This window comes from Triturus cristatus, chromosome 6 (genome assembly GCF_964204655.1).
Source record: "Triturus cristatus chromosome 6, aTriCri1.1, whole genome shotgun sequence".
In the NCBI taxonomy this organism is placed as follows: domain Eukaryota; kingdom Metazoa; phylum Chordata; class Amphibia; order Caudata; family Salamandridae; genus Triturus; species Triturus cristatus.
This window is the reverse complement of record NC_140589.1, coordinates 1764695209-1764716136: the sequence shown is the minus strand read 5'-3', so window position 1 is coordinate 1764716136 and position 20928 is coordinate 1764695209. Positions and strand designations below refer to the sequence as shown.

General features: G+C 45.3%; 1 protein-coding gene across 1 annotated transcript in view; it reads left to right on the top strand.

The window, feature by feature from the left end:
• The window catches only part of STUM (stum, mechanosensory transduction mediator homolog), a 267075-nt gene that overhangs the window by 138632 nt on the left and 107515 nt on the right, over positions 1-20928 (top strand). Inside the window, exon 2 of the mRNA XM_085613038.1 lies at positions 19438-19621. Coding sequence (XP_085469164.1) covers positions 19438-19621 — 184 coding nt within the window. The remainder of the gene's footprint in view (positions 1-19437; positions 19622-20928) is intronic.

Below are 20928 nucleotides of genomic sequence, written 5' to 3'. Positions count from 1 at the left end.
ATTGAATTGTTCCCGAACTCAGCCTTCACACCACCCCCTTTGAGCGAGGCTTTGACTGCTTGAGACATCAGCACAGAGACTCTAGATGGAATCGGAGCCCATTTTTCTGTGGCAGACCCAGCACTTCGTGTTCTGGTGATTGGGGGCAACCAGCAGTATCACCTTTTATCACACAGTGAGAAAATATTTGTGCACAACATGCAATTGGATCTCGGGTCCCCTTTTCACTGCCTTACAACGGTGTACACAGAGTTACCGTGCTCAGAAAGACTGGTAAACTTTGCATACCAAAAGCTTTGAAGTTGCTATTTGTAGCTGAAGTTAGTTAAACAGACCCCCTGCTGCATTCAAATCTTAATTTCCAGGATGAAATGGGACTCTTTTGTGGATTTCAAACTGAAAACTGGAGAACTTGCTATAAGATTGCCCGCCTGCATCTTTCCAGCAATTTAGCAAAATGTGCAACATTTGAAAGCAGTGCAAAGGAGGCCTCCTGTAGTTACTGTGAAGGTAGCATCGTCTGATACACATGATATGTGCAAATAAAGAGGGTGACTTTGAATAAAAGTTAATTCGTTTTTTCAGAGTAGGTATTCTTTGCCTGATTTCCCTTCATACCCCTAATAATGTAGACAGAAATGAGTTTCAATTCCAAATGCTAGATTGTTCTTTTGTTTTATGTAATTAACATCACCAGACTCATTTGAGGAGACTTGATCTATTTGTTTTAAATCTCTTTATTAGATTTTGTATTTCGTTCCAAAAACCATACATCAATGACGAGCGCTTATCACCAGCTAGCTAATGTTTACTAGCACTCAAGGCAACATTACTATTCAAATGGTCCTGGCTCACTGGGCTTGACCAACTGCAGAACTGGTCTCTGAGCACAGAGCCGAAACACATCCATTTATCTCAGTTGGCAGCGCCAAATTATTCCCCATCCAGATTTTAGTCTATGAATAACAATGAAATATGAGTTCTAAATTATTGTAAGTGGTTGGCAAAATTGAAGGTGTTTTTTTCAAAGTATAATATGCATGAAAATTGCACGTGCATCGTGGCTAAGGAGAAGTGTGTGCAAGGAGTGCCCTTGGGAACGAGCATCATGCTAGACACTTGCTCGATGTTTTTTCCATTTTATAAAGCCATAAGGTGCATGTTGCCAGCTCAGTGCACGCGCCCTGAAATACATAGCGCACGCGCCCTGAAACACACAGCGCCTGTGAGGAATTTTTTGTGCAAGCGACTCTCCCAAGCAAAAAGTGGTACTAAAGCTTAATAAAAAATGTTTTTTTTTTTTTTTAAAACCAAAGGAAATGATGGACGGAGTGTTGAACATTGCAAGCACTCACCCCCAGTCAACTGATCTGGGTTTCATCCATCACCGTTCTTTAGCCCACTCTGCCACCCCAGTTCAGACATGGCCATATGCAAATCAGTCTGGCCCTGTGCCTCATGGGAACAGTCCAGCCCGAACTGCCAAGCCATGTCTTCCCTGGACCGGAAACAAGCTTCCTAGGACCGGTTTCTGGCATTTCAGCCGTCTTCAGCCAGGCTTGCTTGAATCCAGTGACAAAGTGAGCAAGGGACTCACGTCTGAGCAAACCCTGCCAACTTATGGCGAACAAAGCAAAATCCAAAGGAAATGATGGACGAAGTGTTGAACATTGCAAGCACTCACCCCCAGTCAACTGATCTGGGATTAATCCATCACCGTTCTTTAGCCCACTCTGCCACCCCAGTTCAGACATGGCCATAAGCAAATCAGTCTGACCCTGTGCCTCATGGGAACAGTCCAGCCCGAACTGCCAAGCCATGTCTTAATTGTAAGAAAAATAAAAACTACATGAAACTTGTACCCTCTCCCTCCCGAAAAACCAGGATTTGCATGTAATTATGCTTCTGTGATGAAAAAAAAGATACATAACACAAGTTATTGTTGAGTCAGTGTGTTTGTTGTAATCCGGCATGGCAGAGAGGTGCTAACCAACTTGTTTCTCCTCCACAAAGACCCAGGGTCATGGTCATGGCCTCTCCACAGGACAGCATAGCAGTCACTATTCTAATATATTCTAATATACTTAACAAAGATACATTCAATGGTGTAGCCCATTCTCATTTAACACTGAGGGCCTCATTATGATGTCGGTCGGAAAGGCTCCGAACGGCATTCGGATTTACCTAATCCGTGCTGAAACCCTTATTTCTGACCTACTCCTAAACATTTCCAACCGACTGATTACGATGGAAGATAACCGTTCGGTCGTTCCGACACGGTTCCAGCTGGCATTCGGAGAATCCCAGTCGGTCTGAGCCGAATCGTACAGGTCTATGCATTGTGTTTATGACTGACGTATTACGATGTCGGATTCGGACAGCCTTTCCGAATCTGTCTGTCAGATACAAAAAGGCTGTCAGAAACTGACTTTGGGGGCCGTAGCAGGCCCCACTTCACCCGGAGGCCTCCGATTGGGACCCATGAGGGTACCCATGGTACCCCTTTCCATACAGGCTCCAGGCTCTATCCCTTTCAGTGCTTAATTTGTAAAACTGTTAAGTGCCAGGGGCCTTCTCGGAAGGCCACTGCAGCTGGCACACACAAAGCTACAATAATGGCATGAGAGGCTGGAATTGTTCATTTTCAGTGTATAATGACTCAATACTCAAAGAAGTTGTGCACATCTCAAAATTAAAAAGACAGCGCCACAATGTTATGGACTGTCACTATTGCATCGGAAACCACCAGCACAAATTAAGCACTAAGCCCTTTCTCTGTATATTGTATGTGATGCTCATCATGATCTGCCAGTGGGGTCGTTTCCAGAGCCCATATTCACAATTTAGCAAACACCAGCCTTTCCAGGCTGTCTCTCCCCTTTTAGCAGTGCAGTGTTACGCCGCATAATTTGCATTTTCTTGCTGCAAAAACCAGGATTTGCATGTAATTATGCTTCTGTGATGAAAAAAAAGATACATAACACAAGTTATTGTTGAGTCAGTGTGTTTGTTGTAATCCGGCATGGCAGAGAGGTGCTAACCAACTTGTTTCCCCTCCACAAAGACCCAGGGTCATGGTCATGGCCTCTCCACAGGACAGCATAGCAGTCACTATTCTAATATATTCTAATATACTTAACAAAGATACATTCAATGGTGTAGCCCATTCTCATTTAACACTGAGGGCCTCATTATGATGTCGGTCGGAAAGGCTCCGAACGGCATTCGGATTTACCTAATCCGTGCTGAAACCCTTATTTCTGACCTACTCCTAAACATTTCCAACCGACTGATTACGATGGAAGATAACCGTTCGGTCGTTCCGACACGGTTCCAGCTGGCATTCGGAGAATCCCAGTCGGTCTGAGCCGAATCGTACAGGTCTATGCATTGTGTTTATGACTGACGTATTACGATGTCTGATTCGGACAGCCTTTCCGAATCTGTCTGTCAGATACAAAAAGGCTGTCAGAAACTGACTTTGGGGGCCGTAGCAGGCCCCACTTCACCCGGAGGCCTCCGATTGGGACCCGTGAGGGTACCCATGGTACCCCTTTTTGCAACCATGCACAGTGTGGCAGGCACCATGGGATGCCTGCCACAGGGTGCAAGGTTTTCCGCAACCACCCCTTTTGTCAATGTGAGCCTGTGTTGTCGGTCGGAACACAGGCTCCCATTTAAGTCAATGGGAGTCCGACCGAACGGTGTTCAGAAACATCGTAATCGGTCGGTCGGACTCCCCGAAACCGAGTCAGTCTGAAACGATTCTGACAAGGAGTCGGTCAGAATGCTTTCCGACTGACATCGTAATGAGGCTCTGAATTGTGGAATATGATGTGGAGGTTGCCACACCATGCCTGTGAAAATTCACTAGCCAACACATAGCCATGCATGTGGTTGGCTCCCTGAAAGTGGCTTGTGATGTGTGCTGAAAGAGGCCCCCCAACATTTTGTTCACTGTCCGCAGGCATGCCCTGACAGTGACGTAGCTGGGGGGCAGCACTTTTGGGGGGCAGCAGTTGAGGTGATCAAGTTTGGCAAGCGCAAGGTAGGTGGTTTTCTTTTTTTTAAATTGTATTTACCCTTGTCATTGTCTATTGACTCGTGCACCCCCCCCCCCCCCTCTTACCTGCATCGCCCATCACTGGGCAACAAAGTCAGGGACCTCTCTGGGCAGCAAAAGCTCTAGCTACGCCACTGTGCCCTGAGACTTTTACCACAGAGATGGGTGATCTGGACTGGTACAGGAGTGAGATGTATGCACGGCTTGCTGTCAGACTCCCCAAACAATAGACAGGAGTGTTCCCAGGAGGCGCGGCACCCGTGCAAGATTCTTCTGGGACCACCATAAGACTTCCAGCACGAGTTCCATCCACAATTCAGCTAACATTGTTTGAGCTTCTCCCCCACGCCCTCTGCACGAGATTTGTCTACCTGTGGAAGACGTCTTGCACTCGCATTCAGAGTCTCTTCCCTTTAGATTCCTGCAGGGTCTGATCCCATTTGGTAGTGGCATGTCTTTCCAGAGATCCGTCCATTCTTTAGATCTTAGTATATGTGATCCATTTTGCCTTTCCAGAAAGTCTCTACCCATTTAGTTGGAGACTACATAAGATCCTGGCCAGCCTTCCTGCAAGGGGATTTCCTGCCTTACTTTCAGATTTCAGCTTACACCATGCTTTCCCATGCAGCCTCTGTCCCTTTAGCTGCAGACTGTATCTGATTCTCACTTCTCTATCCGTATGTGGCCTTTACCTTCACACTATATGTACTCTTCCCTAACCTAAGTAAGGAGTTATGTCATGTCCTCCCATACTGAATTCAGCTTACACCCTGCCTTTCCAAGATGGCTGCCACTTTTGCCCCTTTAGATGCATTTTGCACTTATTCTGCATCTGTCTCCCCGGTCTACCCTTAGCTGTAAACTGCACCCGATCCTCGCCAATTTATCTGCGGCATGCTTTAATCCACTTCCATTCATAATTTAGCTGATACTGTACCTTTCAAGGGTGTTGCTGAGTTTGGCCGCAAAGTGAATCGGGGGCTCATTAGTCTAGCTGTGGAGTGGTATCAATGGCTGCCATCAGAATTCAATTTACCCTATTCATTTCCATACAGGCTCTATCCCTTTCAGTGCTTAATTTGTAAAACTGTTAAGTGCCAGGGGCCTTCTCGGAAGGCCACTGCAGCTTGCACACACAAAGCTACAATAATGGCATAAGAGGCTGGAATTGTTCATTTTCAGTGTATAATCACTTAATACTCAAAGAAGTTGTGCTCTTCTCAAAATTAAAAAGATAGCGGCACAATGTTGTGGACTGTCACTAGAGCATCGGAAACCACCGGCACAAATTAAGAACTAAGCCCTTTCTCTGTATATTGTATGTGATGCTCATCATGATCTGCCAGTGGGGTCGTTTCCAGAGCCGATATTCACAATTTAGCAAACACCAGCCTTTCCAGGCTGTCTCTCCCCTTTTAGCAGTGCAGTGTTACGCCGCATAATTTGCATTTTCTTGCTGCAAAATTTACTCAAATCTGGCACATAATTTGGTCCTCCCTTGCCGAATATTTCCTGGGGCCTTGGTTTTACTAGGCTTTCCATTTGCTGCATTCTCACCAACCTTCCATTTCGGTGGTATAATCAGGTTCAATTCCAGGAAGCTATTTACTGTGTCAATGATGTGATTTATAGTACAATAAAACTTTATCTGAACAGAATATGTCGTTTTCTTCATACACTGCAGACGATTTTGCATAGTTGTTTATAAATCCAATATGTTATTTTTAGTAAGTGAAAAATATTCTTTCTATTTTACCCAGAAAGCTTAGTTTTTTTTAGTCACAAAAAAATAGCGGGGGAATGTGACTGAATGAATTATCTCACATAAGAGAATTAAGAGGCACTGCGTGAAAATTACTGATTGTTGCAGATCACAAACGTGATCATTAGAGTAGGAAAGTTTTTCCAGCAATCACACTTTTTTTCTTTACACAAAGTAGGGACGAAACCCACTTATCCTCGAAACTCCGAGTGGCCTCCACGCATTTACAGAAGATTGCACCTCTTACAGTGACGGCTCAGGTGTAAAAGCTTCTTCCCTTTGAAAATAGAAATGTTAAGCAATTTGCAGCAGAGAGCCAACCAGTGAGTCAAAGGAATGAGAGAGGAGAATTGGCAGAAAGTGCATCTTCAGAAGACGGGCACTCCTGTGGCTTCCTTTAAAGGAAAGTATCTCGTGTAGGGGCTGGGAGACCATGTTCTCTCTTTACTCAGTCTAAAATTTCTTACTTTAGAAAATCAGAATTTCTTTTGGGAATTGTTTATAAAAAAAATATGCTTCGTGGTAATAAAATAATTCCAGATAGTATATTAATTGCACTTCTTGCTCCCAACTTCAAAATACAATAAGCATTTGCAATGCAATAGGTCTTGCATTTGCGAGAATTTTCTTGGCATTGTAAATGACAATAACTTTTATATATGTGTTTTGAAAAACCTGCAAGCGGTGCATAGTTATTGCTTACTAGAAGCAAGCCTGGCAGTAACTGCACGTCTTTTACTGCCAGCCTGGCTTCTCGTAAGCAATGGCTAAAAGTACAAAGTTTCAAAACGCATAAATAAAATGCATTGCCATTTACAATGCCAATAACACAAACTCTGGCAAATGCGAGACCTATTGCATTGCAAATGCTTGTTTTTTTCTATCATTGACCCTTGTCATACCAAGCAAGGCGAGCGAAGTGCTGTAAAGTGAAACTACAATGTCTGCACAAAGCACTTGATAAAAATGTTGAACAAGAACTGTGGGGGAAAGAAGCCATCCTGGCCGTCACCTGTGCCTCTAGCAGAGTACTGCAGTGCACGGATGCCGTGGCACTGTGCCTGGTGCCCACTGCAAGAGGCTGAATTTAATGCTTTAGTGTGGAGTAGAAGCTGCTGGAAAATCTGCAACAGGTCGTAGCCTCCAAGCCAGTGGTGCTGAGAAAGATTCACTTGAAATGCCTCCTAAACCCAAACCTGTACTCCCGTGTAGTCTCTGTACACACCCCTCCCACCGTCCACGCCATACACCGACCACGCCTCCGTGGCATAGAGTGAGCCATTTTAGGAGCAGGCAAATGTGAGGGCGGACAGTTGGATGACCCTCAGCGGGAATCGACAAACAACTGTCCAAGTCTGCAGCAAGGAAAGAAAGCATGTCTAGAGATACATACTACCAACCAGGGTACATGTTTTCATGTGCAGGTAATATGGTGTAGTTTGTATGTGCGTAGAGGATGCAAAATCTGAAATGGGAAAAAAATACGCGTGGGAAAAAAGATCTTGATATGCTTGAGCTCTGAAATGTATGTGTCTGCCTTGTGTGAAGTCAGCGCCGCAGTGAAAGTGAAAGCTAAATCAAGCTCGCGAAAGTGAGAGCGCGGTGGGAGCGCGTGAAAGCTAACATCGCCAGAGAGGAGACACCGTGCACATGCACATTGGCTGTCCAGGCAAGTGCACATGTCCTGTCCCCCTTCGCCCCCCAACCCGACAACCTTAGGTATTGCCAAGGCGAGCGGCGCATGCACTGTGTCACTAGGCGAGACCTAAAAACGAATTCTCGCAAGCCTGTGAATAACTAGTCTATCAGTCGTCTACCAGCCACCAATCTATCAAACCCAAGCCTTCAAAAGGCCAATATAGGAACAACTAGGAACCCAAGAGCCAGACTGACACACAACCTACTGAAACTCACCCTAACAACTCTCTACCAGCCACCATTCTATCCTGAACGGCTTTAGGGCAATGGGACCGGTGCCACTGCACAGGGTTCTGACATCGAGGGTGGGGACGGGGGGTGGGGAGACAGAGTTTTAATAGACATTATGAATTTAAAAGCACCTGCTGCAGAGTTTCATGCCTTCAGCAGCCTTCAGGCAACAATAAAAATGTCAAGATAACATAGCAATAAATTTGTCTGCTGCAAAGCACGTGTGCCATGCAGATCACAAAGTGCATATGATGTAAATAGTGCAGTGGATTACTGCTTTTGTCAGAGAGATGCTTTTATTACTTGCAGTTTATAAGTTACAATTCTAATCCACCTGTCCAAAAAGAGCTGCATACATATTGCAACATGTGTAGGTTAGAGGGTTATGATTTTTTCCCGTTTCTTTCATTATCCTAATGTTGCTAAAAAAGGTTCATTTGGGACGAAATCAATTCATATTAGTAAAGCCCACCTCCAACCATGGATTTGTGACGCCTACACCTTGTAATCCTTTTTGTCTTATGTAATATTTCCTATGCACTGATTTACACATGTATGGTTCATTGTCTCTGTGTAATGTGTGTGTCTGACACCATTCACTGGTCGAGTAGCGCTATCAAACAAAAGAAATGCACATGAGCAAGAGTGGTTATTTGTGGGGCACTGTTAGAGGGTGGTAGTGAAGGAACTTTTGTAAAGGAGGTAATTGGGGGGAACCAACAAACATTGTTGCACCGGATACCACAATTGCTAAAGACGGCCTTAATTCTATCAAATACAATCCTTTGAACGGCCAATATAGGATCAACTATAAACCCAAGAGCCAGACTGACAGACAACATACCAGACCCCAAACTATCAACTCTTTACCAGCCACCAATCTAGCAAACCCACTCCTTCGGAAGCCCAATATAAGAACAACAAGGAGCCCAAGAGCCAGACTCGCACACAAAATACCAGATCTCAAAGAACGAAACCTGACCGATCAACTCTCTACCAGCCCCAATCTATTAAAACAAGCCTTTCCGAGGCCAATATAAGAACAACTAGGAGCCCAAGAGCCAGACTGACACAGAAAATACCAAATCGCAAAGATTGAAGCCAAACTTATCAACTCTCTACCATCACCTAATCTATTCAAACAAGCCTGTCAAAGGCCAATTTAAGATCAACTAGGAACCCAGAAGCTGGACTGACACACAATCTACCAGCACCCAACCCATCAATCCACTACCAGTCAACAATTTATCAAAACCATTCCTTCAAAAACTATAAGATAAGAACAACTAGGAACCGATGCGTCATGTGTAATTGTTTGCTAATGTGGTGTTTCTCCTTTGTACTGAGAACATCAGAAAATAAAATACTTCAGTTTTTCAATAAAAGTGAGTATTTTGCAGGACAATGATTTATTGCTGCTGCTGCGTGCATTTTGAGTTGTGTGCCAGTGATCACTATCCTGTATCCACCTCCCCCCAAGGAAGCCTTGGACTGTTTGAACCACGCTTGGGAGTGAAGTGCAGAAGAGGTACTTGGCCCAGTTAATCAGAACCCATGGTAGGTGAGGCCCATCACATGAGGAGCAAAATTCCTCAACCCCCACAGTTGGACTCAGTAGCTCCTGCGTGCCCTGTGGCCCTATGAAAGGGGCTCTGACAGTGCACATGTTCTTTCTTCAGCTTTAAGGCCGTGTACACATATTGTGCAAAGATATGCACTGTACCAGTGTATGTTGTGGAGGTATATGGTGCAGAGATATGCACAATGAAGGTGTATGCGGCAGAGATATTTGGTGTGGCATGCACTGTGGAAGTAATACTGTGGAGACATGTGGTACAGGCAGTGCTTAGTTGGTAAAAATAAGTGCCAGGTCCCTCCTCAGGAGACCACCCCAGCTTGCACCACCCTTTGCCACTGCCATCGCTACCAATGACCGTACTTACAAAACTACTAGCCATAACACTGCTACAAGTGTGACAATTCGGAGTGTTTGAGGCACCCCCAAAGCAGTAAGAATGGCTTGGGAGGCAGGTATTAGTTGTTTTAATGTCTATTTGCTTAATACACAACTGTTGTTGTGGTCCTCTATATTACAAAAACAGTGCCACCGTGTGGTAGCTGTCATAAGTCCCGGTGTTGTCAATTAAGTGCCGGTGCCGAGCACCCGAAACCACTGGGTATAAGGATGTCTACTGTGTAGGTATAAACTGTGATACAGTGGCATGTTTTGTACAGGTGTAAAACTTGTAAGCATTAGGTATGCAGATATGCATTGTGCAAAATGCAAACTGCACATCAATGTGGTGCACATATATTCATTATGCATATATAAGCATGTAAAATGTGTGAAGCTATATGATGCAGGGATATATATGCACTGGGCAGTTGAACTGTTCCTTGTAAATGTTCTGAAACCATGGTTGGTGCATTACTTGTCTTGCTTTCAGAACATTTGATATCTCATCTTAAGTAAAAGAAAATACTGCCATCCCTCTCAAATTACTTTCCACAATTCACACATTTTACTTTCCTTTGTTTATACAATAGAAAAGACTTCCAGGGACATTCATATGCACAACCTTTATCCCCACAGTATAAAAGTCTGTTTTTTAAGAAAGTGAATATTGTCTTTCCAGGTTTGATTTTAGACAGCAGATTGTGCTGCTATGGACAGAGAGAAGACTTTAAGCGAAGGCTGTGACTTGCATTGTTGGGGGATTTCTGATTGGTGCCTAGTGGCAGTGCTAATGCAAAGGGGTTGACCCCCTAGAGAAGGGCATTTCACTGCTCCCCATCCTGTGGTAATGCAGCCACATCTAGCAAGTGCATAGTGGCATCCACCTGTACATGCAGTGTTTATTTCATGCTAGCCATGTCGATAGGTAATGGAGAATCTAGGGAGTGATACTCTTCTGTCACAAAGAGAGTTTTGCTATTGCACCAGCAACATCCTCCATTAGGCAGACAGTTCTCCTCCCACAAAGGAGTCCTCAAACCACTCACAGATACTCTATTTTAACTCTCTTTTACATTCATTCTTTCTCGATGACATACTTCCTTTTACTTTCTTATATTCAGTCTCTACCTATTGTCTCCACTCCCCCCCCCCCCCCAAAAGGGGCATTGGCTAAAGAGTCACAGCTGCATAATAGCATCTCTGTTAACATAGGCTTAGTCGTCAGCTTTGGACCCCAGCATGGAAAGCCCTTGACGTAGCATGGGCGGGGCCACAGGGGTGGTTGCACCCCGAGCAAAATTCTCAAGGGCGCAAAATGTTAACGTTTTCTTCAAATCTAATAGATGTGCTTGGGGATAAGGGTCTCAATATTGGACTGGTGGAAGGGACTCAGGAAGTTCTGATGGTCCGCCCCGGGTGATGGCAACCCATGCTACGCCCCTGCCCTTCATTGCTCGTTGGGCGAGTCCGGCTTTGCTTTCTAAATGCTGGGTTCACACCTGTCCTTCATGCAAGGCCTACCTGTCGTGGTCCCATACCGACTGTAATGGAACACACCAGCGGCATGGCGTCTCGCTGCATGCAAGCAGAAACCACGGGCATACCGAGATTTAAAGAGCTGTGCAGTCAATGGATGGACTTTAAAACAGGACTTCTGTGCGGGGCTGAGCAAAGATGGACCAGGGGCTGGTGAGCAATCTTTCATCCTTCGCTTTTCATTTAATTGTAATTGGATTTATATAGCGCTTACTACCTATGGCGAGGTGTTGAAGCCCTTTACGGTGAGTAGCAATCTCTTCCAGAACCCAAGGTTTACTCCAGAATTCAAGGTTTACCCATTAAGTTAACCGCCTAATCCATTCTGGGAGATGTTCGGTTCACATGAATTACATCAGTTGTAATAAAACACCAACCTTGTAATGAATTGTAAAAGAGAAGCCCGAGACAGGAGCATGCAATCCCGTATGATGGCGGAGTAGTAATCTGTTCACCCTACGCTTCCTACAGCCAAAGAGATATTCGGGTAGGTAGACAGTCCAGTACCAGATTTACAAACAAAACCTTCTGTGTGGTTTGGCCTGCAGACGGTGGGAGATTGCTAGAGGATGCCTCAGCCCTGGCCTTTCATATAACAGTCTACTGCATTCTGGGAATTATTGTCATTGATTAAACTACAAAATTACAATGCTTAACTGCAGAGTTTTCCAGGTCGATGCTTGACTCACTGCTCCAGTCCAGGTTTTTCATTTGAATACTGAGAATTATAGTTCTGTGTATTTCATTATAAAACACAATCATAAGCCCCAGAATTCAAAGTAAAAAACCTGGACTGGAGCAGCTCATCAGGCATGGACCTGGGAAACGTGGCAGCTATGACCATGGATTGTGAAATAAAAGTCCAGGCTGGGGTCCTTGTGCCCCAGGTGATAAGGTACACTAAGGGCCTTGGCCCTCGTAAGGAGGCCACTGCACCTTTCACCACCCATTGCCCCGCCAGCGTTGCCAATGGCAGTACCAACACAATTACTAACCATCACACGCTTACGAGTGTGACAATTCAGACCATTTCAGCCTCCCAAAAGCTATAAAATGGATTGAGCGGCAGGTATTACTAATGTTTAATGTATATTGCATTAACAACGTGCTCATCTCTAAATTAGACAAATAACGCCACCAAGTGGCAGACTGTCGTAAGTGCTGGTGTTGACAATTAGGTGCCGATGCCAAGCACCTGAAACCACTGGCTCAAATTAAGCACTTGTCAAATGTTAGTTCTCCAGGACTTTAGCAACATGAAACATTAACAAAATAAAAATTGTTTCTACTTTGGTTCTTCTTCTGCTCTTAAGTTATACTCCTTTTCTGCTTCATGCTTACCTTGTAGTGCTGCTCAGACTCTGGCACTACCTCGTGCCACTCTGATTTATTTGATAATGCTCGCCTTTTAGTTGATCACGCCAACCTTTGCCCTACTATCAACAACAGGATCACTAAAGGGTAGACACACACTCATAGGGCGATATGTGGTTCGTATGCAAAGGGGGCATATCTGTAACACACACTCACAGAAGGGGCTATTCACAGCCTATTTATACAGGCAGAATGAACACCAACTCACACACACACACAGGTATAGTGAAAACTTCCCAGCATCCCTAAAAGCGGTGTGTAGTACCTCTTCTGAAAGGGCAATAGCATGCCTTCCACATCAGGAGAGGTGGCATGTGTGCACCAGCCTGGACACAGCCACGTTGAACATTCGTAAACAAACTGAGGCAGGGTGAACAATGATGGTTTTGTGGGACTGGGCAGAAGGCCTTGCCCCCAGGAATTTTATGGTGGGTGGTAGGGTCAGCAACGGGGCAGTGATTGGTCCGGACGGGGTTTATATAGGTTTAAGCAAGCGGTACTATTAGTGAGTGCCGTTTTAGTGGGTGCACCCCGGTTGGCAGATTTAGTTTTAGTTGTTTCCCCCACCCACCCCTAAAAGTGTTGCTTTGATGACGTTGGTGCACAGGGTATAGGATGTAATTTAGGTTGTCGCTGTATGAGCAGGTGTGTGGCGGTTCCTACATGAATTGAAAGGTTTATTAAAGAAAGGACTGGTCATGTTGAGACCCAGTTGAGCTTTGGGGGAGAGGGGGGGTTATGAATGAAATGAGAGGACAACATTGGTGTATACATGATGGATGGATGCAGGGATTTAAGTGTGATGACAATCGCGGCGAGCTAGGCTGCGTGTTATTGCGCTGTTGTGGATGCTGTCTCTCATTCGTGTCTTTTGTTGCTGTTATTTTTAATTGAGCACGCTGAAAAGCATTTTAAAAATTACATTGCACTGACCTGTATTTTCACCACCTCGTGACCCCGTTCCGCCCCGGCTTGTGCCGTTTGTGCGGAGGGTCAGTTCGAGGAGCGTCACTTCCTGCTCGTGACACCACTTCCGCCCTGCACGAAACCTTCGCAGGTCAGCGGTCTAGTGTTGCTGAGCTCGCTGAGTATTTAATGTGAGACTCTCGCTCCCAGGCCCTTTGACAATCGCGGCGAGCTAGGCTGCGTGTTATTGCGCTGTTGTGGATGCTGTCTCTCATTCGTGTCTTTTGTTGCTGTTATTTTTAATTGAGCACGCTGAAAAGCATTTTAAAAATTACATTGCACTGACCTGTATTTTCACCACCTCGTGACCCCGTTCCGCCCCGGCTTGTGCCGTTTGTGCGGAGGGTCAGTTCGAGGAGCGTCACTTCCTGCTCGTGACACCACTTCCGCCCTGCACGAAACCTTCGCAGGTTAGCGGTCTAGTGTTCCCTCGCCCCCTAGTATTTAATGGCAGTATGGAGGAAGCGCAGCGGACGAGCGCAGTGGGAGCGCCGACTTCGCGCCGAAGTCACGCACAAGTCAAGCCCGTCTGCGCCCGTCCGCGGCCGACCAGGCCCAGGGCCCTGCCATAATGCCCAATTCTACTCATATTCCTCCTCTGATCTCCTGAGACTCAAATCCTCAGGACCCATTCCCGCCCGCGTTGCAAGTATGGCCCAGGCATGTGACATTCTTGTTCCCTCTGGTTGTTCGGCACTTGAGTCTCCCCTCAATCTCTCTCTCCAAACACAGCAGACCACCACCTCTTTACTTATTTATTACCTTAACACCCGGTCGCTCATCCGCAACCAGCTCGAGATCTTCCAGTTACTGCATCAGAGCTCTATCGATATCCTTCTTTTAGTAGAAACCTGGATCTCAGAAACTTCGGCTCCCGATATCCTTGCAGCAATCCCTACGGGATATTACATCATACACGCCAACCGGCCTGCAGGGAAGTCCGGTGGTGGAGTGGCGGCGATTATCCGCTCGGTTCACATCTTTTCCGAGATTACGGCAACCCCGATCCCCAAAACTGACTACTTAGTTCTAAAATTTACCTCTCCTAAGTTGTCTTTTATTTGCCTTCTTGTTTACAGACCTCCCGACCATATGCCCCTCTTTCCTAAACTTTTCAGCGACTCTATCGCCCAATTGGCAATTAGCCATGCTAACATTATGGTAATTGGCGATTTTAACTATTGGCCTTCGGATATCCATGAAAGCCAACTATCGCTGGAATTTACAGACCTTTTACAAGGCATGAATCTCTCCCACCACAGTCACACTCCCACTCACCAGAAAGGCCACACTCTAGACCAGGTCTGGACGTCCGACCTCGACATCTCACCTCCTTCAGTTTTTCCCTGTTCTTGGTCTGACCATTATTTCATCTCCTTTGTCCTTCACTTGCACACTATGTGTCCCCCCCCCCGTATCAAGAATTTTATGGCTCGAAACTGGAATAGAGCGAATTTGTCCGAATTCTACGCCTCATTAGCCTCTACCGCACCTACCTCTTCGACCACACTTAAGGTTCAGGCGGACAATCTCGATACTTGGTTACGCCAGGCCAGTGACAAAGTAGCCCCTTTTAAGAAGATCAAAGCTAAGCGCCCTCATGACGCTCAACGCTGGTTCACGGACCAACTTAAAGTGGAGAAACTCGCCCTGCGGCAAATTGAACGCCGCTGGCGCCGCCACTATGACCCTCAGCTCAAACTAGTCTACACTGAGGCTCTGAAGTCTTACAAACTATCGATCCTGGCAGCCAAAACGGCATATTTTTCTAAACTTATCTTGGACTCTAACAACAATTCGTAAACCATCTTTTCTATCGTAAATGAGCTATCCCTGCCGGATAGGGTTACCCCCCAGCCTCTGCCGACTCAATCCCTCTGTGATTCACTCAACTCTTATTTCATAGAGAAAATCACTACAATAAAAAACAACATCCCGACCCCGGCATCTCCTATTCCCCCTCTCCTTCCCCCAAAAAACACCAGCTCCTTGTTCAAGTTTCCCCCCATCTCTCCACAAGAATTCGTCTCTCTCCTTCTTAAAGTCAGATCGGGTTCACCTAATGACTGCTGCCCCCCGCAGATCCTGAGAGAAGCCTTCCTTACATGTCCAGGCCCCCCCCTTGCTCTTCTCAACTACTCTCTTGCCACAGGGGAGGTCCCTCTCTCCTTTAAGCAAGCAGCCATCGTTCCTATCTTAAAAAAAACCAACACTGATCCCTTAACACTCAGTAATTACAGACCTATTTCCCTTCTTCCTTACTTGGGAAAAATTTTGGAGACCCATGTCACCCGCTGCCTGAGTTCATTCATAGAGGAATCTGCCTTTTTGGACTCTCAGCAGGCGGGTTTCAGACCCCTCCACTCCACCGAGGCGGTCATAGTAGCAGTCATGGACACCCTTAGGAAGGGTGCTGACAATAACACCTCTCAGGCCCTCGTCCTTCTGGATCTCTCGGCGGCTTTCGACACGGTCGATCATACCATTTTGATCGACCGTGTCCACAATGCCGGAATCCAGGGAGTGGCCCTTGACAGGCTCAGATCCTTCCTTCACCAGCGATCACAGTCCGTCTCCTCTTTTTCCGCACCTTACACTTCCCTCCCTTGCGGCGTCCCACAGGGCTCTGCATTATCTCCTCTTCTTTTTAATTTGTACCTCCAACCTCTCCCCGCAACTCACCAGTCACAATTTTCAACTATGCTGACGACCTTCAGTTAATCTTTTCTATCGATTCTTCCCCTTCCTCCCGTCTTAATTTCCAGTCTACTATGTTGTCCATTGCGGAATGGATGTATCATAGTCACCTGAAGTTGAACCCTACCAAGACTGAGCTCGTCTTGGTAGGTAGCCCCAATCATCCTTGGAACTCCTCATTCTGGCCTTCATCTCTGGGGACCGCACCGGCTCCTGTGCGCTCAGTCAAAAGCCTGGGGGGGATCATCTCTGATGACCTTTCGATGAAGCCACAAATCAACTCGGTCACCTCAGCCTGTTTTTTCCACCTCAGGCGGGTCCGTAAGATCAGTAGGTTTCTCACCAAAGAAGCCCTGACCTTAGTTGTTATGGCACTCATCACCTCCAGGCTCGACTACGCCAACATACTGTACGCGGGCATCCCTGCCTGTCATCTTCACCGTTTACAGCTGGTGCAGAATCAAGCCGCCCGTCTGATCTTTCACCAGCCTAAATTTCAGCATGTCACTCCCCTCCTTCACAGTCTGCATTGGCTTCCTATTTCCAAACGCTGCATTTTCAAATTGGCATGTTCTACCTTTAAGGCCCTCTCAGACGCAGCCCCGGCCTTTATTTCCTCAAGCCTGTCTCGTTACATCCCTCCTAGAACTCTCCGATCTTCATCTCTCAACCTCCTTGAGATCCCTAAGTATAAAAGAAAACATGGTGGCCTATCCTTTTCTGTTTTGGCTCCCTTCACCTGGAACTCTCTGCCATCTGCACTTCGTATCTGCCCTAAGTACGACTGTTTCCGCAGACTTTTAAAAACCCTGCTTTTCCAATCCGCATACGACTAATTCTCTCATCCTGGCTCCCTGTCATTTGTCATTCAGCGCCAAGAAACCGATGGTGAAAGTGCGCGGTACAAATATTTTTAACATAACATTTAACATAACATGACTGTGTGATTGGACTTTGGCTGGTTTGGAAGGGCTACTTAAGGGAAGTAGGAAGGGCTTTGTAGATAGTTAAGTAAATGTATGGTGAGGCCCATGTTCATGATTAGTGTGTATGGGGTCGAGCCAGGTTTGTGGGTTGCTGCCATACTGTGCACCTGTTTCATTAAAGCGGCCTTTTCCACACTTATCACCTGGTCAGTCGTTCTTGGAGACACCCTCCCACCCGAGGTCACGCATACACAACGAGTGTAGTCCACTCACCTAGTGCCACTGCCAGTGCTTAAGTTGTGGGGAGCTAGACCTCGAAAGCCACATTGCCAAGCGTCACATCAGGCAGCATTGTGAGCTATTCGGCGGTGCTGCGCTGTGGTGTGATTTACATTATTGTGGTTTATTCGCCAGATGTTTCATGTTTATCAGCAGCTTTTCCTCTTGCACAGCACTGAATAATATCTATCAGCACAGCAGCACTTGAGAGCAGTATTGGTCATCATACTGGGCAGTGCTGTAACACACGGAGCCGCACTGAACAGCACTATCTCATTTAAACTAAAACACTTTTTAAATGATATTTTTGTTATTACAAGTTCGAAGCGTCTTTCAAAAAATCAAAAACGAGTGGAAGAGTGTTTAATCAATTCTTGCAGACTCCAATATCTCAAAAGAGCTGAAATGTAACATAACAAGATTGTCCCCAGCGGGACCCACGTCTCCTTTCCCTGTCCCCACCCACAGACTATCCGCCATGTTTCATTTGTAGTCGTTCTGCTCCGTCTGAAAATGGGAGCGTTTTGTAAAACAAAGACGGTTTGCTGAGCCTGTAATTGTACCCCATCGCGGTGTAATTCAGTGAAATGAATGTGCATTGAAGGTAACGTTTAAAACGAGCTTTGGGAACAATTCTTCACAGTGGTCAAGAATGGCGGTCAAGCACAGAAAATGTAACTTTCCCAATGTGCTTTGGAATGTATAGATCCGCCATCCTTTCATCTACCAACTCATTCTTCCCTCGACCAAACCATTAGATCCAAAACACAATACAAACATCCTCAAACACAAACAAATACACTTGTTAAAGGCGCACTGCTAAAGCAAATAGGCCTGGCTTCAGTGTGGTAATGCATGCACAAGTATGTCCGGAGTGTATGTGCCTTGTCTCTGACGTCTGTGCCTTCTGCTAATATTATCCGTCTCTTCTGTGTTTTGTTCCCTAAGTTTGATATGCTATGTTAAACGGTACTACTATAGTCTGGTGTTAAGTTTGCACCATTAAAACCTTGACATTATGAATAAAGGGCGAATGTATAGCAAAAGGATGGATTCTCTGAGGAACCTGCCTCCAGGTTTATGCTTCTGGAACCTCTGTTGCTGGCATAGCCAGCCCTATAACCTGCAACACCCATACAGTTACCTGGGGTTACAAGAAGTAAGGGAGATCAAAACCTTTGCGTCCAAGGACTCCAATTGAAATCCAGCTTTTAAACATCCTGTTAGCGTGTTTTGAGGCTGCAATTGAGATAATGCTGTTGCCTATATTTACCCTTTTTTTTTAAATCCAAGCGTATGTTAAAAAAGCGGAGCTACTTACATGTATTGTATGTGTGTATAAGTGCTGAAGTGTTCTGGAAATGTAAAGGTTTAATGGGGTGCACTTGGCCATTTTCGCCTGGAGCAGCAAATTTCCTTGGGGTGGTTCAGGGTGTTGGGTTGACTGAATTGCGATTCTCCTATTATCATGACTGGAGAATCTGGATTTCATTAAAGACACGGAGGCTAACATTATGCACCCTGTCTGTACCCTTTTTCTTGTTTCAGAAGGCGGGGGAAGGGTGTGTGAGTGTGTGCGCATGCGCACATGTGTGCACGCGCATTTGTGTGTGTGTGTATGTGTTGCAGAGGATTTTGAAATTCAAGGCCAACCTGTGTAGATGACATTGAAAGTTTGGAGACTGATTTGTGGGCGGGGTGGACGCTGGATAGCTGGGGAGCGGTATCATGGCCGCTGCGTCTGTGAATGCGTCAGTAGAGTAGGTCTTCCTTGAGCATTGCACTCAGGGTTATTTTCCCTCCAATCTGTGACGATTGATCGAATGGATGCAGGATCTCCTGATGCAATCATGGATATCATGTCAACTAAAAGATCATTGTTGAGTGACTCTGACATGAAACACATCAGTTTCACATCACTAAAGGCTGTCTGTCTGTCTTTTTCCAGGGACGTTTGTGTCTGCATTCACCGTACTCTGTGGCGCCCGGACGGATCTCCCGGACAGACACATGTGCTGCGTGTTCTGGTTGAACATCGCCGCCGCCCTCATTCAGTGCCTAACGGCCATCGTCATGGTGGGCTGGATCATGAGTATATTTTGGGGAATGGACATGGTCATCCTTGCCAGTAAGTGCAAACCTTTACTCTGGTAGTGTCTTTGTTGTTGAATCCCAGGTATTGTGATGACGTCAGAAGGATAGGCCAATTGGATGGCCTCATCCTGGACCACTGACCAGTAAGAGTGCAAGGAAAGAGGTGCATTGGGAAAACATTTGCATGCGCTTCTCTAAAGGATACACATTGAACCCTGACGGAAGACACCCATCTACTGTCTTACATTCCAATAAAGTGATTAAGAAAGGCTGGTATTATTTTTGCACTGAGCATTACCTATATTTGTGTTGCTATGATGATGATTATCACTGCTATTATTTTTATTATTATTATCATGCTCTTGTTCCTGTTGTTCTTCTATCTCTTCTCATTGTTTCCGTTGTTGTTGTTATTATTCTTATTATTTTTGTTGTTATTATTACTACTACTTCTACTAGTAAAAAAAGCAATACTTCTGTTAATTTTGAAATACAATGAGATGTCCTTTTAAATAGATCACAGATGGCTGACGCTTTCTCTGACTCCAACTTCTACAGAGGGACTAATTCACAAAAGCTTTTATCAGAGCGGGATGGAGCACTCTTGAGAATACTCTTACGCGTCTTTGTGAATTTGTCTTGAAACATCCATCTCCCCAATAGCAAAAATGCAAAGAAGGCCCAGTCCTTTTTATTTGTACTAGTTGCTTTTGACTGTGGCACCAATATTCCCATTTAATTCCCATTTGTGGATATTTTGAGGTCCATTCAGAAATTCATGCAAGAATATGTAAAGGACAGGAGTACAGTTTGACGTACTCTTAAATGTAAGTTGTGAATTGGCCCCTGAATGTCCACATCAGAAAACTAGAAATTTGGAGCAACAGGGCAGAAAGACACAGACTATTGGCAATGAGACAATGCAGTCTTCAAAACCTTTCCCAGACCTTAGTAATCTTGACTATTTATCCTTTACCATGCAGTAAGAAATGGCATGCTCACGGTACAGTCATCTTTCCTGAGTCTAGATTGGGACTCAGCCTTCATCCTTCATTGCAAGAAGTGAAAGCTATAAATGAAGAGGGAACGGGTTGTAGCTAAGTCCAGAATTGGTGCATATACTTGTTTAAAGGGAATATATTGGATACCTTTGTCATGTCTTTTCAAACACAGTGTTCAAGTTGAGCATAAACTAACTGGAACTGAGTTTGAGTTCTTTCATTTTATTTCTGCGCTATAGTTCCACTACTTTTTATGATAATCTTTACAGTGCTGGTACTTTTTCTTTATATTGAAAGCATGCCTCTTTTTTATTCTACAAAGGTACTTAATACCCTCTTTGAAA